General features: G+C 38.9%; 5 protein-coding genes across 5 annotated transcripts; 4 read left to right on the top strand and 1 right to left on the bottom strand.

Moving 5' to 3' along the window:
- Positions 1 to 766: 766 nt before the first annotated feature.
- LOC103434321 (protein HEAT INTOLERANT 4-like) lies at positions 767 to 1,705 on the top strand. Its single transcript, XM_008372660.3, has one exon. The coding sequence runs from the start codon at positions 767 to 769 to the stop codon at positions 1,703 to 1,705; it is 939 nt and encodes a 312-aa protein (XP_008370882.3).
- An 872-nt stretch (positions 1,706 to 2,577) lies between these two features.
- LOC103434322 (uncharacterized) lies at positions 2,578 to 3,336 on the top strand. Its single transcript, XM_008372661.3, has one exon. It carries the CDS (start codon positions 2,578 to 2,580, stop codon positions 3,334 to 3,336), a length of 759 nt encoding a protein of 252 aa, XP_008370883.3.
- A 2,686-nt stretch (positions 3,337 to 6,022) lies between these two features.
- Positions 6,023 to 9,757, top strand: LOC103434142 (guanosine deaminase). The gene is made up of 5 exons (XM_008372450.3): positions 6,023 to 6,296; positions 8,163 to 8,222; positions 8,601 to 8,791; positions 9,223 to 9,327; positions 9,420 to 9,757. Exons 1-5 carry the CDS (start codon positions 6,281 to 6,283, stop codon positions 9,606 to 9,608), a joined length of 561 nt encoding a protein of 186 aa, XP_008370672.1. The 5' UTR covers positions 6,023 to 6,280; the 3' UTR covers positions 9,609 to 9,757.
- A 2,499-nt stretch (positions 9,758 to 12,256) lies between these two features.
- On the bottom strand, positions 12,257 to 14,195 carry LOC103434143 (probable transcription factor At3g04930). The gene has a single exon (XM_008372451.4). The coding sequence runs from the start codon at positions 13,820 to 13,822 to the stop codon at positions 12,524 to 12,526; it is 1,299 nt and encodes a 432-aa protein (XP_008370673.3). The 5' UTR covers positions 13,823 to 14,195; the 3' UTR covers positions 12,257 to 12,523.
- A 980-nt stretch (positions 14,196 to 15,175) lies between these two features.
- On the top strand, positions 15,176 to 16,261 carry LOC103434323 (probable transcription factor At5g28040). Its single transcript, XM_008372663.3, has one exon. The coding sequence runs from the start codon at positions 15,176 to 15,178 to the stop codon at positions 16,259 to 16,261; it is 1,086 nt and encodes a 361-aa protein (XP_008370885.3).
- Positions 16,262 to 16,623: the final 362 nt, after the last annotated feature.

The following is a 16,623-nucleotide window of genomic DNA, read 5'->3' as shown; positions in this document are numbered from 1 at the left end:
TAGTACATGTACGTCAATAATATTAGAGCTTTCTTGACCTACAAGTGACCCTTTAACACATTGATCCGCCATAAAATCATCGAGCCGCTATAGCGGTGTCAGGTCCATAAACCAAATTAGGGGCTAAGTCGCTATATTAATACAAAATTAGGCAAAAGCTATAGGATAAAAATGATCAAAGTCATTAATTATTTTTATGAAATTAAAAGATTTGGAAAAAATCATCTCAAGTATGAAATCTAAAAGCATAGAAGATTAACATAATTTCAGTATTGAATAAAGAACCGGGGTAGTGTTGCCAAGGAGCTCATGATAGAGATCCCCTTCTCTTCGAATGTTCGTTCGGGATTTTATCACATAATAATTAAGTGTAATGAGAAGTATAACCACTCAATATAAGTTATATTTAATTTTGTCAATTTTTCGATGTAGAATTTCAGTATTCTTCAAACTAGACTCGAATATGTTTACGGGGAGAAGCACAGTGGGAGTATGGAGATTTCCTAATCCAAGTAGGTATTTTTACCAGTTTTGAAGATCACTTACTTTCGTTAACTAGTCTTTCTTAATTACCAAGTTTAACATTGACCAACTTTAATTAGGGAAAAGTCTCCCATATTGACAAGGAATTAGAATTAATCCAACTTTAATGAGGAAAATTGTACTCGTTATAAATAAACTAGATCGTTAAACTTTCTGTCTCTCTTTCTCTCAGTGGCTCTGAGTTCTTAACTTCAATTGTTCTTATACAACTATTATTACTGCAATGGAGAAAGGAGGAAGTGCAAAGAGGAAGGCTAGCCAGATGCCGGAATTTGAGGACAAGAAGTTCACTCGGCCACTGCAAAAGCGGGTCAAGACGTCCCAACCAAAACCTAAACCCGAGCCCGAGCACTTGGAGGTGGAGGAGGAGCCCCGAAACCTGAAAGACTTGTGGAAATCTGCCTTTCCAGTAATGACATCGTGGTGGGAATTGGACAGACTCTACAGCAAATTCGACTGGGATTTCTCCAATCTCGAACGAGAATTCGTACAAGGGGGGAAATTGCATCATGAAATCCATGGCGAAAACAACAAGAAAAACGTCTACGTTTTTGTCACAACCGAGCCTCACATTGTGGAAGGCCCTCCATCATACAAATGCGAATCGATCCCTGTCGTGGTGGCCATCTCATCGCTTTCCCCTCCTTCACAAGAACTAGCCTACAAGATAACTGATTTAAGCAGGCCGGGAGGCCGCGAAGAAGCTATAATTCCGATGAAAGAGATGAAGATGGGCTGGATCCCGTACATTCCTATGGACAAGAGAGATGCCCAAGTCGAGAGATTGACAAAACATTCTCTGAAAATATATTACCTGGGGTGCAAGCAAAGAAAGGCAGCTTTGGAACGCCTCGAAAGAGGCCGGTACTTGAAAATTCAATACTCCGTGCCATACATAGTCGATCACAATAGTGTGGAGGAAGAGAATGAGCAAGATTTTGAGGTGGAGCTACCTGCGGCGGAGCATGCAAGGGAGGACCAAAAGGAAGCAAGAAGACCGGCATTTGCTAAAATGCGAGAGGAAATGGCCAGGGAACTGGCACTCGCGAAAAATATGAGGATTTACAAGTTCTACCCCGTACAAACGCCGCGTACTCCTCCGGTTGAAAAGAAGCTCGCCAAAATCAACAACTACTGTCGCGACGCCGATGAAGTTTTTTGATCACACAGTTTGATTAGTGGTTGATTATTGCACTAGCACAATATTGTAACCAATGATGATCATTATTTGGTCCGTGTGGCAAAGTATTCCAGTAAATAAGAGTTTATTTATGCGCTTGAACTTTGAATTGTCTCTAGCAATTGTTAACAAATGCTTCAAAACCTGGACTAAATAAAAACCCCTCATCAATCAACTGTTAATGTCGGGTGCAGTAATACTAATGGTTCGGGACTTGGGTGCGATAATGTTTGAGATTATGAGGTTTTTTTTTTTTGGCAAAACAATACATCTATGTGTTTTCTACTGTGCAGTACAGTTTGACGAAACCTGCATTTAGTTGCCCCTAGTTTATGACAAATTAGTTAGATGTAACCGGGGTAGTCGACCTGTCTGAATCTGTTCGTTGTAAGTAAAAACCTCTCATAATTTACGGTAAATTCATGAGAGTAACCGGAAGGATCTCTCCTAATTTACAATATTAAAATTTTAAAAGATTTCCTAAACTTTTAGGACTTGAATCTTGATTGTAATACTCAGTCATTTTTTTATAAAAAGATAATACTCAAATAATATTATATATGAAAAAAATGTATAACCAGAAAAAAAATTAATTACTTGTCTGAATTACTCAGATTATTTACAACAATTTGAAAAAGGAAACATGAAATTACCAGGATTCCTACTTCCACCAGGATAAGAATTAGAATCCAAACCCTAGCAGTACTAGTAGTCCCAACAGGAAAAGGAAACCGGACCTGATCGTTCCCTATAAATAAAGCGATAGGAATCTCACTTGAAATTAGAAACCGAACCCTAAACTCCCAACTCAAACAACTGAGCAAGTGAGCAGGGAGAGAACGAGAAAGAGAGTAATGGCTAATGTGGAAGCAAAAGCAGCAGCTGCTCCTCCATCTTCGGTGGTTGACTTAATGCGCCGCCATGGGGGGGATGTTAGTGGAATAGATTCCAATCTTCTCGAGAAAATCCTACCGCAGTGCACCGTGGACGAGTTGAGTCGTATAGAGAAGAGTACCGGAGGCAGAGATTTGAGTCCTGTTACCGATAAGCTGTGGCGGAAATTCTACATAGAGGAGTTCGGTGCTTCGATGGCTGATCAGGTGGTCGAAAACACGAAGACCAACACGAACGCCGCATTCAGATGGAAGGAGCTGTTCGAGAAGAAAGTGGAGGAGGTGAACAAGAAAGAAAACAAGGCGGCTGAGAGGTTGAAGAGCCGGTATCAGATGGAAGCAGCTCGAAAAGAGAGCCGACGAGTTGTTATTTGCACAGAGGCAGAAGCTCCGTCTTCAACAGGGAACCACAAAAGAAGGAGAAGCGAGGAGGTTCCGTCATCTCCAAGCAACAAAAGAAGGAGCAGCAGCGGCAGTAATGTTTCTGTACATAAAAAGGCCAGCTTGATCATGAAAAAGGCCAAAAGAGATTTTCTCAACTGTCTTGAGGTAAAAAATCTTGCAGCTGTGGCAATGGCTAAATTGCAGAAGAGTTACCGTTCCAAGAAAGATTCGACATTCAAGCGAAGCGCCATCGTTTCTGAAGATCACGCTCCGAGTTTCGACTCTTGCTCAATACGCAACAGCAGAACTTGCTTGATAGCCTCGGCCTTTCGATAAAATGCAGTCCCACTTATGACAATGTTCTATTTTCTGAGTTTATTACTTTTTGCGACTGTTTACGAAATTCGCAAATTTGATTGTGAATTAAACAAAATGTTGTATTTTGTGACGAATTTAATTCTAAGAGCTTTCACAAGATCCTTTCCTTGCGAATTAAACAAAATGTTGTAGCTCATTTGGATTACCATTCATTGGGTTTAGGAAGGCTCTGAGTGTTCTTACATGAATTTTAAAACTATGAAAACATATTTTATCAACGACTGCTCCTGCGACGCTGATGAGTTTTTTCGATCAATGAATTTGATTAGCAGTTAATTAACTTGTAAATTGAGGACAGGAATTTTCATCATAGAGTTTGTGATTGCTACACTTGCACAATGCAACTAATGTTGTTCATTATTTGGTCCTTTTGCGAATTAAATTCCAGTAAACTACATGTTGTTTCTGCGATTAAACTTTAAATTGTATCCATAAATAGTTAAAAAAGTTTCAAAACTTAAACTAAAGAAAAGACCACTTATCTATCAAACTGTTAATGTCGGGTACAATAATACTAGTAGTCTGTAGAGGACTTGCGTGCGATAATATTTGAACGTACAAGTTTTTCTATTCGTTAGTAAAGAGTAATGATACACTTACCACCTAGTTGTATCATCATTTGTATTATCTCTCTAATATAGATATGGTCTGACAACGCATGTGGATCTCATCTCTATTAGAAAAATAATACAAATGCTGGTACAACTAAATTGTATAAATACATATATAAGTGTTTTTTACTCTGAAAGATAGTTTGACGAAAAAGCCTACTTGTGTACATTAGTAATTTCATTAAAACATCTAAAGGGCCCAAATGCAACCAAACTAGGCCACAAATGTCGACCCACCAGGCCCAGGGTACACCTACAAGAATAAGCCCAAAGCTAAAATTCCAAAACTCCAAAGTCAACGAAAGAAGACTACTAAAGAAATATATAACCATTAATTAGCCTCTCTGGTTTGAATCCGGATACTCGCCGAATTCTTTTGCGAGGATTCCGCGATGATTTGTAAATCGTATCCGTTCAGCATATGGTCAAAAATTATTTTAAATATTTTTATTTAAAATTAAACATAAACATTATTTGATAAAAACTGATCACACGATATATAATGAACGAACACAATCACGGATTCTTAAGATCGTCAACAAAAACATTCAGAGAGGATCCAGTTGGCTCTCGTTTTGAGTCCACACAAAAATATATTATTTTATTTTATTTAAAAATAAAATAAAGAAGAAGAAGACGAAATTGGTAACTAACAAGATTCGTTTCCCACCTATTGTAAGCGTCACCACTTCCATAAATTATTATGCAATTAGAAATTTTCACAAATGGGATCTGACTTATTAGGAGTGTACGAAAACGTCACATAAGATTCTTACGTTAAGTTATTTAAGCGTCTTTAATTGGCGAAAATATTCTTAGAAAGCGATCTGCATATTATGCAGACGTTACGTTTTGATTAAATTTTAATTAAAATAATGAAGGATACGTTTTGATTAAATTTTAACTAAAATAACGAATGAGGTAGTTTGCATGTAGTCTAATTAATATCATAGAAGATAGGGCATTGAGTTTTTACACATACGTCACGGGTTTGAAACTTTCAGCTTTTTTAATAGTTTCGAATCCTGCACCTCTCTTTAATAATATTTTTTTTTTTTAAATGAATGAGGTAGTTTATATTAAAACATGAGTTTGAGTTACCAATTGGCAAAATTCCTAGCTTTGACTAATATTTGCACAAATTCATTATAATTTAAAGTATGTCTATGCAATTTTGGGATATAATAATGTGTCTATCAAGCAAGAGTGTTGATCACGTAGTTATAAACAATAAGTAGGGTCCGTTTATAAAATGAATTACGTGCAACTAGAATGCCATAATAGTATATTCTAAACCAATCGTTCGACGAGAAATGCAAAACAGAAACACACGTCGTGTGGTAGGTTTAAAATAGAGTAGTCTAACTACATACTAATTTTTACTTTTCACGTTCCTCTTAATTTTCAACCGTCTAATCGAATGAATTAAAGAAATCAATAAGTAGGGTCCATTTATAAAAGGAATAACTTGCAACTATAATTCCATGATGGTATATTCTAAACCACTCGACGATATATGAAAAACAGAAATACACGTGTGGTAGGTTTTAAAATAAGGCAGTTACATACCAATTTTTACTTCTCACAATATTTTCTCAATTTTCAACCGTGTAATCAAATAAATTGATAAAAATCAATGAAAAAAAAATTAGCAAGAGTGTGTAAAACATAAAAATAAGTGTGAATAACAATATCTTTGTCATTGTGATGCATTTTCAAACCAATAATTCAACGTGATGTGATAAAATAATAACGTTTTGAAACATGTTAGGCTCAAAAATACCGCTAATGCAGGAAATGGATCATCTCATGATTCCTTTCCACAAAATCCATCATGTTGAGGATTCAGATCGTTGAAATTTGATTCAAAGGTTACAGTTATTATAACTTTTAAAAGAAATCTCTGCTTATAATCGTTAAATCAAATTTTAACGGTTTGGATTCCGAACCTGATTGATTTGGTAAAAAGGGATCCGGAGTTGCGTGTGAATCTCTCCTCATAATCACACCTCGACATGTCGTGTCTGTGTCGCTCTTACTCTTTTGCGCTTTCAGTTGAGTCTCCTTCTCGCACTTTACCAACGACAACTATATATATATATTTTCGTGGACCATCACAATTCACAGCTCTCCCACATCATCCCAATCTCTCCATTTCTCATCGCGCTTTCATTCTCCTTTCCTTCCACGCTTCGTTCCATTCTCCCAATTTCTTTCTTTTGACTTACGCAATTCACTTCCCCGTTCCTCCGACCTTTCTTTCTTCTTCCGCGCAATCCCAATTCCCATCAATGGCGGAAGCTAACGGTACGATCCTTTCAAGACCCATTTTAAGTTTTACTGTTTTACTCGTTTTTTCTTTGTTGGGTAATTCTTGGATCATGTATGTCTTAACAATCTATGGTGAATTGGGTATATGTGATTGGTTTTTCATGGGTTTTATCAGTTTTTGTATGTGGGTTTGTTCTGGAATTTTTACTTTTTCTTTTTTTTTTTTGTGGTAAAACTTAAATCTTCTGAATTTTTAGTTTGAAACTATGGTTTTGGGATCGTTTCTTGTTCCGATTTGCAGATTTTCTTTTGGGTAAGTCTGGAATTTTGTGGATCAACTTTGCCCAGAAAATTGGTGGCTGCTTGTATGCTACAACTGCCTCCACTGCTTTTTAATCCAAGACTTGCCTTGGTTTTAGCTTAAGAGAGTAGAAAAGTAAGTTTAAAATGGTAGTTCGACAGCAAAAAGATTCGAAGGGAGTACATTTTTTTTTTTTTTTGGGTTTCTGTGTTATTTGATTGAAAGGATGCACATCAGTATGATTATCGGAAACACCCTGCTCCGGTGGAGGATGGCTGTATAGGGATCTATTTCGATGAGAGAGTTCAAAAGAATGAAATTTGGATACTAACAATAAGACTAGCTGCGAAGATCATATAATCTCCGGTGGAGGATGGCTGTATAGGGATCTATTTCGATGAGAGAGTTCAAAAGAATGAAATTTGGATACTAACAATAAGACTAGCTGCGAAGATCATATAATCTCCGGTGGAGGATGGCTGTATAGGGATCTATTTCGATGAGAGAGTTCAAAAGAATGAAATTTGGATACTAACAATAAGACTAGCTGCGAAGATCATATAATCTCCGGTGGAGGATGGCTGTATAGGGATCTATTTCGATGAGAGAGTTCAAAAGAATGAAATTTGGATGCTAACAATAAGACTAGCTGCGAAGATCATATAAATCTCCGGTGGAGGATGGCTGTATAGGGATCTATTTCCATGAGAGAGTTCAAAAGAATGAAATTTGGATGCTAACAATAAGACTAGCTGGGAAGATCGTATAATTTCTAGTTACAATGTACTTGAAATGATTCTGAATAATCAAATGCAATTCCATGATTGGAATTTGAAATGACTAGGCACAGTGAATCACTTGACAAAAGAATTAACGACCTAACGAGGAATGTAGTCTGCATCCTTGTGCATTTTTTTGGGTACTTCATTTTAACGTGGGTATTATAGTGCCAAATGATAGTTAAGAAGCATTATAGTGCTTTGTGATACTGTACGGACCGGCCATCCTTTACACATAACTTGGTTGACTATGTAGCTGTTGTAAACAAACTTGCTAAAAATGTGGAAACTTTGCATTGTCTTTGCAAAATCTGTAAGTTACATGTCTTTTGTCATATCCAGTAGTGGTGTCAAGACTTTTTCTCTCTATATAGGATCGCTTTTTGGGCTCTTGACTGCAATGTGATGGCATTGGAGCAAGTTTCAACCATGAATTACGATCCTCCTTTTCCTTGGAAAACCTGTGAATCCATTCAGTTTTACTAGATGATCTTACGCTTTCATTATATTCAGAGTGCAGTCACTCCTTTTTTGTTTTGTGGAGTTTTCTTTCTCGTATTTCACTTGCCTATTATTCTTTTTCCTTTTCACCGAAATGCTAGGAATACTATGTATATGTATGAAAGCTTAAAACTGGTTAGGCCCTTGATTGTTTACTACGTTGTTTCCCTTAAATTGTTATCAGAAGTGCAGATAAGTTGTGGAACTTGTTGATTAATTGTTAAGTTCAGAGTGTTGTAAGCAATGTGGATGTCTGCTATATATACTTGGGAAATTTTGGGTGCTTTGGTTATTCATTGTTACTCCTCTTCTTTTTGGCAGTGGTGGAAACGCAAGATGGAACCCTTTCTGTGGCCGCTGCATTTGCTGCACATCAAGAAGGTAACACCAAACCCATCTTATTTTTCATTCCCATTTCCCCTTGCCCAGTGCACACAGAAAAGCAATGAAGATTACTTAAGTATATAAACAATCAGTCATCATGTACTTGTGCGGTTATGCCATTGAGCAGTCACTTTTCCATTTAATTTCACGCTATCAGCTGGTTGTTGAGGAATTTAAGTTTATTGTTAGTATAGATAAGCAATTGTGCTTTATATTCTTTTTCATATGATTTTTATTGGTATTCAATTTATAACATTGATCTAATGAAATAATTCCATTTACTCATTTGCTTTGTCAGAAAAAGGTGGTACTTTGCAACCTGATCTGGTCTTCATATTTATCATGCTTTGCCTTTTGTTTTGTTTGTTCAACCAGTTGTACAGGATAGAGACCACAAATTCTTAACAGAAGCGGTTGGGGAAGCTTATAAGGGAGTTGATTGTGGAGATGGAGGCCCATTTGGTGCAGTTATTGTTCGCAATGATGAGATAGTCGTAAGCTGTCACAACATGGTTCTAAAACACACTGATCCGACTGCCCATGCAGAGGTTACTGCCATAAGAGAGGTTAGACTAATATATAACTACGTTGCCTCGTGAGAGGGGTTTTGCTTAGTGCAATCCTGATTTTTAATATAATGTCAAAACTGTTGGATCCGTACTAGCATTTGGGCATAAATGTGTTTAGGGAAGACTTAAAGCCATGTCCAATTTGTTTAGTTTTTATATCCAGGTGAGCTTGACATATATATACGAAAGGTTTTTATGATCGGCATTGTCATTAGAGTTGTAAGCATGATGAGTATGTATGTACATAGATCTTAGCAGACATGTTTTATCCGCTTGTTTCCGGTTTCTACAAGCTATAGTTATGATGTTCTTTATTTGATCTTGAGATTCTGTCATCTGTTCTGTTATATTCTTTATCTTGAACCTCCAAATCGGAAACCTCCGAATGCTTTTTCCGATTTCATTCTTGGGACAATTGTTTTCCACAGGCCTGTAAGAAGCTCAATCAGATCGAGCTCGCGGACTGCGAAATATATGCATCCTGTGAGCCATGCCCAATGTGCTTTGGTGCCATCCATCTTTCAAGACTTAAGGTCCAATTTTCGAACTTTTAATTTCGTCGAAATAACAACAAGATCATACTTTTATACGGTTTAAACAATCTGTCTTTGCTCTTTCTGAACAGAGGTTGGTTTACGGAGCTAAGGCCGAAGCCGCCATAGCAATTGGTTTCGACGATTTCATTGCGGACGCGTTGAGGGGCACTGCATTTTACCAGAAGGCTAACATGGAGATCAAGAAGGCCGACGGGAACGGCGCGGTGATTGCTGAACAAGTATTTGAGAAAACGAAGGCGAAGTTTCACATGTATTGATTTCACGATTATTCCCTTGTTGGTGAAGCATCCAAAACCACTCATTGAAGTCTCATTTCTCTTCGTTATTATTTCAAGACATTACACAAATTCAGGAAAAGAAAGATTTCAATGTTTCCTCAATAATAGATTCTCATCAAACATCCAAATCAATTCTTATTGAGAAATTTAGAATCTGTATGGTACTCTACTTAAATTAAACTTTTTAAACTCGAAAACAATTTTCAAGTTTTAAGCCTTAAAAACTTGTTTGGTATGATTATTTTCAAAAATTGAACTCAAGGCTAACTTAAAAATATAATTTATTCTCTAAAAACACAAAAAGGGAGTTTTTTGTTGCAGTCATATTTAGAATGGGATGTGATATCTACACATCTTTTTTTATTTCTCTCACACCCTTTTAATTTTCGGCCGTCGGATCGGATGAATTGAAGAAGATCAATGGACAGAAATTAACAAAGGGTGTGGGAGAAGTATAAAGGGGTGTGTGGATAGCACACCCCATTTAGAATACGAATGTAATTGTGTAAATCCTAGGGAATCTGAGAAAGTATCTTGTATTCCTATTAGGACTAGATTACTTATTAAATGTTGTAATCCTAAAGGGAAAGGTTTTATCCTTCCTACTACTATAAATAAAAGCACAATAGAGTGAATCAAACACACCTCACAATTAAATCAATCTCTCTTCTCTCTAATAGTGGTCGGCCCCCTCTCTCTAAACCCTAGATCGTTCAATCAAATAGGCCTATAACACGTTATCAGAACGCTCTTGCCAGAAGCTGAGGAATTGACGCATTGTTGGAGGAGGCTATCATCCACCAAATTCAAAGGCTTATTTGTTTTCTGCTAATCAGGTACGCTTAAAATAAAAGAAGATATTTGAAACGTCCACAAAACATGAAAACATTCCCCATGATGCATGAACCCCTCTATATTTATATTTTCCTTTCGATATATATATATATTGTATATGTTCATATATTTGTTTCATGCATCACACAATTAAATTGTTATGTGGAATTTGTGAGTCAAAATATAAAATTAAATTAGAAGCAAATTTGGATTTTTATTGAAACCCTAGGTTTGAAAATTGGGTATGCTTTTGGTCTCACCGTGGGATGGCATCACCCGGATGCCCTGGACATCCAAATTCAGTGTTTCCTCAATAATAGATTCTCATTAAACATCCAAATCAATTCTTATTGAGAAATTTAGAATCGGTATGGTACTCTACTTGAATTAAACTTTTTAAATTCAAAAACAATTTTCAAGTTTTAGACCTTAAAAACTTGTTTGGTATGATTATTTTAAAAAACTGAACTCTAGACTAACTTAAAAATATAGTTTATTCTCTAAAAATACAAAAAGTGAGTTTTTAAAGTTTTTAAACTTAAACTCCCTCATTTCTTTTCTCTCCCTCCTTCCTTTTCATTCCAAATCTATCTTTCTTTTCTTCTTTCTCTCTCCCCCTTCTCTTATTTTTTTTTTTTTACCTTTTTCGTCTCTTCTTCAATTCGTTCTCTTCATTCTCTCGGTTCTTTCTCTGACTCCTCTTTCCCTTTTATCTCCTCCGATCCTCTCACTTCTTTCTCTTTTCTTCAATCATCTCTTACTTTCTTCCCTTCTCTCTCTTTATCTCTTGACCCCCTCTTTTCAGATATTTTTGTCTAGTTTAAGTTGTAAGATTTAAAACTTTTAAATCGCATACAAAACAAATTATTGAGTCTTAAAGAAAATTGTTTTCAAAAAAAATTCTTGAGAAATGTTTTGAGAAATTATAAAAAAAATTCAAATGGGATACCAAACAAGTCCTTTTAAGTTTCGAGCTCGTTTCCATGAGTTGTTCCTTTACATGACTTTGTCGTTATGGATTTCCGACAGTGTGCTTGAAGTGGTAGTGTACCAGAAAGTGCGTTAGTTGCCGGAATGTATTCGAAAATGCATCCGATTCTCAGCTGCATCATACAATGCAACTGCTGCGCTCGTCAACTCGACCAAATTCTAACTTCCTTCGGCGCAAATTTCCATCTCCAACATAAACGACCAGATGACCGAATCTTTAAAACGAAACCTTAGTTTCCTTCACACCTCAAACTCAGGGTCGCAAAAACCTGAAATTCCGTCGGCTGAATCTACGAAATACAACACGAATGTACCTTGACATCCGTCTTGACAAGCCGGCCTAGCACACGGCCATTGCGACCCCTTCTCACTAGACAAAGCATGTCGAACTAGTTCATACGACACACCCTATTGCAAGACATGGATCTATACACGGCTTACATACGCACGTTAATTCCCTGCTTAACAAACACAAATACAAGTATATGTATATGCCTCTGCATCTACATAGCTCTAATCGTCGTATACACTGAAGAAAACAATGCAAGACATCTCGCTCACCGGTTGCAAATCATGAACAAAGAGGTTCAGGTCATTGAAACATACAGAGATTTCTAAACACGAAACACCGATCTCTCTCTCGTAACTGCAATCACCTCTACCAGCCATTGCAAACTATGAGAGAGCTGCCCTCCCGTAAATGAAATCTCCAAATTTCAAACACATCGTTACAATCCAACGCGATAAGTAAAGACGCTAACTTGATCGATTTATGTCAAGAAATACCTCATGTACAAAGAACATACGGGAAAAGATCCTTTAAATTATTTCACCAATTATCTACACATGTCTAAAGGGTATGAACAACTATGAAAAGACTAGACAACCATCGGAAAATCATTATTCGAAAACTGTTCTATGAAATCAACGAAGGAGGAAACAAAATTCGTAAAATGCAAACACCTGCTGCAGCATTTGATCAGAGAGACCAAGCAAATTTATATGAACAAAGAATTCAAGATTCCGAAGAGTCCCTGAACTTACATCAATGCCTTCCTTCAATCGATTGTTCACCCGCCATTGGACCGCAACTCATCCAATGCAACCTTTATCTGGTTCTGAACCAAGTCCAATCGCTTCGAGTACACCTCCAACTCCAAAATCTGCTGCTTCCTCCACTTGTCATCCGCCACTTCCCCGCCCCCGAAATTCAAGTTCATCAAAGGCGCGCCGAAGCTCAATGGAATCGGATTGAATGCCAACCCTCCGAACCCTCTGGACGGCCCGGCGACACCCATTGCATTACTCAGTAACTCCTTGAACAATGGAGACAGACAACTCTTCACCGTCTCCTCAATCAACCCGTGAGCATTACAATTGCTGCCATTATTACCAGCACCACCATTGTTACCGTTAATGCCGTTGTTATTATCTTTGATTACCGGAGTTGGCTCAACTAAACCGCCACGTAGCGGCGGAGGAGGAGGGGGTTTCTCGTCGGCCCTTGGCTGTATTCGCGAGCGCTTGCGTGATCTCGGCGTGGACTTCTTATCGCCGGCGAAACCGGCAGCCTCCTCGGCCTTGATCTCGTAACTGTTGAAATTAGGATTGTTAGGGTTAGGGCTCGGATCTTCGTCGTCGAGGGCGTTATCGTCGGCGGCGCCAATTCGGCCGATATTGCTCCAGATCTTGCGGGAGATCTCGAACGTGGCCTGATCGTGAGGGCTCTTGAAGCTGACCTCTTTGCCGCTCTCGATTTTGGTGACGACGTTTCGGTACTTCTTCTTCAGCCGCCGGAGCTTCTCGACGAGCTGGTTCTTGTTGAAGTCGAGCTGGAGCTTGCACTTGATCTGGTCGTAGAACAAAGCGGTGTCGTTTGGGCCCTGGTGCGAGCCTCTGCTGCCTCGCTGCGTCGTGTAGTCGAGGAAGCCCTGTAAAAGCTCGATCTCGTCCTCGTCGGTCCACAGCCTCTGAAATAGTCTCCGAGAATCGTCGAGCACGGCCGGTTTTTTCTCCTCCGGCTGGGACGACAACGCGGGGTGCCGTTTGGGATCGGACGACAACACGGCGTCGTTTGCGATTACGGTGGTTGGAGCAGACGCGAGGGTCAGAGGCACCGTAGGCGGGGCCCGAGCGGGAAGGGCGACGGTGACGGTTGGAGTCGCGGTGGCGATGGCGACGGGGAGAGAATCCGTGGCGCCGGCGGACGACGTGGAAGGGGAGGCGGAGTTGATGACGTCGTCGTCGTCGTCGACGTCATCTTCTTCCTCGTCCTCATCGACGACGTCGTCGTCTTCTTCCTCGTCCTGGGAGGAGGAGGAGGAGAGGTCTCCTTCGGGGAGAACGGCGTCGTCTTGGTCGGGGGCCATGTTAAACGTCGCGGTGGCGGCGGTGGAGGGCGTTATGGGAATTTCGGGTAAAATTGGCGGGTGGGGGGAGTACGTCGTGGGTGGGGTTAGAAATTATGTTTAGAGAGAGAGAGGAGAGAGAAAGAGAAGTAGTTGGGGTTAGGACGAGAGGGAAGGGGTCAAGTCCCAAGTGGGTTTTGGTTGGTTCACGGGGTTTCGTTGTAGTTTATGCGTTGCGTGTGGGACTCTTGATCGATGGTGGACTTGGTTGGGTGGTGGTGGTGGCCTTGACCAAACTTTTGAGTTAATTAATGACGGAAAATGTTTAGCAAATCCGTCTGATCCAATCATGTCCATTTTTTTTTTCAATTCAGGAATCGAATCTTATTCGGCAAACTTTTCAAACTCAATCATAATGAAAGTATTATTGAATCGGATTGATAGGTTAAATAGTGATAGTAGATACGTCAACTGCTCCAATCGTTTTGATGTTTTAAAATTTGGGAATCGAATACAATCAAAATGAAAGTTAATTGAGAATCGAGTTGATAGATTTGGGAATAAACAAGTTGACTATATGAGCGTACTAAACTACACATCCAAAGTTTAAATCTTTTTCTCACTTTAAATTAAATTAAAATATCGTTTCCAACTAAAGAGAAGATTTGGATTCAATAGGATTGGTCTAAGTAGTAATTCGAAAAACTGATTAAAACTCATGAACGTATTAGAAAATGTTGTAAGTCATTTGAAAATGGTCTTACTATTTATTGACTCGTCCGTATTAGAAAATGTGACATCAATGTGGTGATTTAGCTTTGTGTCTAATAACATATACAAAGAAATACATCGTAACACATATGTATCAGAGTAAAGCCCACTTGTACAAATTGGTCTCGTCTTTATTTCATTGTGCCGGAAACATGGCCTAGTACATCAAGTATCAAAATACAAGTCGTTGGAAATTTCTTTTTTCAAATATCCAACGACTTGTATTGTAACATCTAACCATGTTCCCGACACACTGAAACGTAAATACAATCCCCACCTTAAAAAAAGGTTATGCGGGTGCAAGGTAGGGGATAGCAGCCATTATCGGACAATGGCCGGCAGCCATTGATATTTGCTCTCCTCCATTCACATCCATTCCTCTTTATCCATCACTTTAATTTATCCTCTATTCTTCTCAACAACCTTCTTAACTATGGAAACCTATCTATCCTTCTAGTAGCTCAACCTAAATATACACTTAAAAATCCAAACCCTAGCTGCAATAATTCTCTCGCACACGCAGACCAAACCACTGATCCAAGGGGAAGGATCGAGAACGAGCTCTCTCTATCTCTGGTTTGGTCTGCACATCTTGTTTCGAAAATGGCGTGGCGGCCGTTGCTTAGTTGGATCATGTCTTCTTCTTCCTCTTCTTCCTCTTCTTATTCATCCTCAGAGCATGAATCTAAGTCTGAGGATGACCTTCGCCATGGTGACCCCGGTAACAAAAACGTCCAGCAAGCACAGAAGGGTCACAATGTTGATGATCATGACAACGAGGACGATGACAATGACGTTTCATACGAACCCCATGAGGACGAGGAAGATGACGAGGAGAAAGTTGAGGAACCAAAATCCAGCTCCACCTCCGACTACAGCTTCACAATATACGAGCCCCGTCTGAAACGGCGCCGTATTGACCATGCAAATGAGGCCTTGACGTCCCTACAAGAGGTAAAGAAACGGCAGGGTAAGAGAGTTTGGTGCAAGGACGACGAGCTTGAGCTGTTGCGTGGCTTTCTTGACTACTACGGCACCAGACAAACCAAAATTACCAGAACCACCGCCAAGGAAACATCGTCGTTGTACGAAGAAATCAAGCCGAGGTTAAAGCTTGAATGCAACAAGACAAAGATGGTGGAGAAGCTGAGAAGACTAAAGAGGAAGTACCACAATGTCGTGAAGAAAACGAACGAAATCAACTCCTCCGGGAAAGAGTTTCGATTCAAAAACGCACATGACAATGCAGTTTTCGAGCTTTCACATATGATTTGGAATGTCGAAAACAGAAATAATTGTGTCGTGGAATCGCATAATAATAACGTTATGGTGAAGAGGGAGGAGGACAATGTGGCGGCGAGTAGTAGCGTTGCGGATCATGAGAGGCCAACGACGTGGTTTGATGAGAATAATAATGTTACTAATGTGGATGATAACATCAATACTGGTCATGATGTGAGACGATTGATAGTAGGGTTGGCTATGAATCCAATGCCTCTGAGTTTGAAGGGTAAAATGGGAAGTGGCGGCGGCGGTGGCGGTGGTGGGGTTGGAGAAGTGGTGGAGGATCAGAAGTGGAGGCAGCAGCAGATTTTGGAGTTGGAGTCTTATGAAAAGAGGTTGGATTTGGTGCAGCATCAGGTTAAGGCAGCTTTGGAGGAATTGAGGACCAAGGGAGGAGCTCACTAATATTATTTTCAATTTCATCTAGTTTTTAAGATTTTTTTTTTCTTGTTGAATAGGATAGAAAAATTTGCTTCTTAATCATGATTTGGTATAGCAATTTTCGAAATTAAATTCACTTTTTTGTGATAGAAATTTTATGTCTGATGAAAATCTGTCCTTTGTTAAAAAACGAATTTTGTATTGACATAATTGATATTAGTTTACGTCGATGTTATTTTATCAAGAATGAATGCATCTGAAAGAAAAATTTAGGTAGGACAGCCTGATTAGCTGGATGGTCAGACACTCTCATATAAATTAACCAGGCTTTTAAAAAAGAAAACAAACCCACTGTATTAAGATATCATCCGAACCAGTGTAAGTAC

Source organism: Malus domestica, chromosome 04 (assembly GCF_042453785.1).
Source record: "Malus domestica chromosome 04, GDT2T_hap1".
NCBI lineage: Eukaryota > Viridiplantae > Streptophyta > Magnoliopsida > Rosales > Rosaceae > Malus > Malus domestica.
This window is presented reverse-complemented; position numbering and strand designations above follow the sequence as displayed.

What these genes read in the sequence shown, in the direction of transcription:
- LOC103434321 (XM_008372660.3), top strand. Translation starts at nt 767, where the DNA reads ATGGAGAAAGGAGGAAGTGCAAAGAGGAAGGCTAGCCAGATGCCGGAA.
- LOC103434322 (XM_008372661.3), top strand. Translation starts at nt 2,578, where the DNA reads ATGGCTAATGTGGAAGCAAAAGCAGCAGCTGCTCCTCCATCTTCGGTG.
- LOC103434142 (XM_008372450.3), top strand. An exon ending in ATTTGCTGCACATCAAGAAG is followed by an intron (nt 8,223 to 8,600) that starts GTAACACCAAAC and finishes TTGTTCAACCAG; the next exon opens with TTGTACAGGATAGAGACCAC. An exon ending in TCCATCTTTCAAGACTTAAG is followed by an intron (nt 9,328 to 9,419) that starts GTCCAATTTTCG and finishes CTTTCTGAACAG; the next exon opens with AGGTTGGTTTACGGAGCTAA.
- LOC103434143 (XM_008372451.4), bottom strand. Translation starts at nt 13,822, where the DNA reads ATGGCCCCCGACCAAGACGACGCCGTTCTCCCCGAAGGAGACCTCTCC.
- LOC103434323 (XM_008372663.3), top strand. Translation starts at nt 15,176, where the DNA reads ATGGCGTGGCGGCCGTTGCTTAGTTGGATCATGTCTTCTTCTTCCTCT.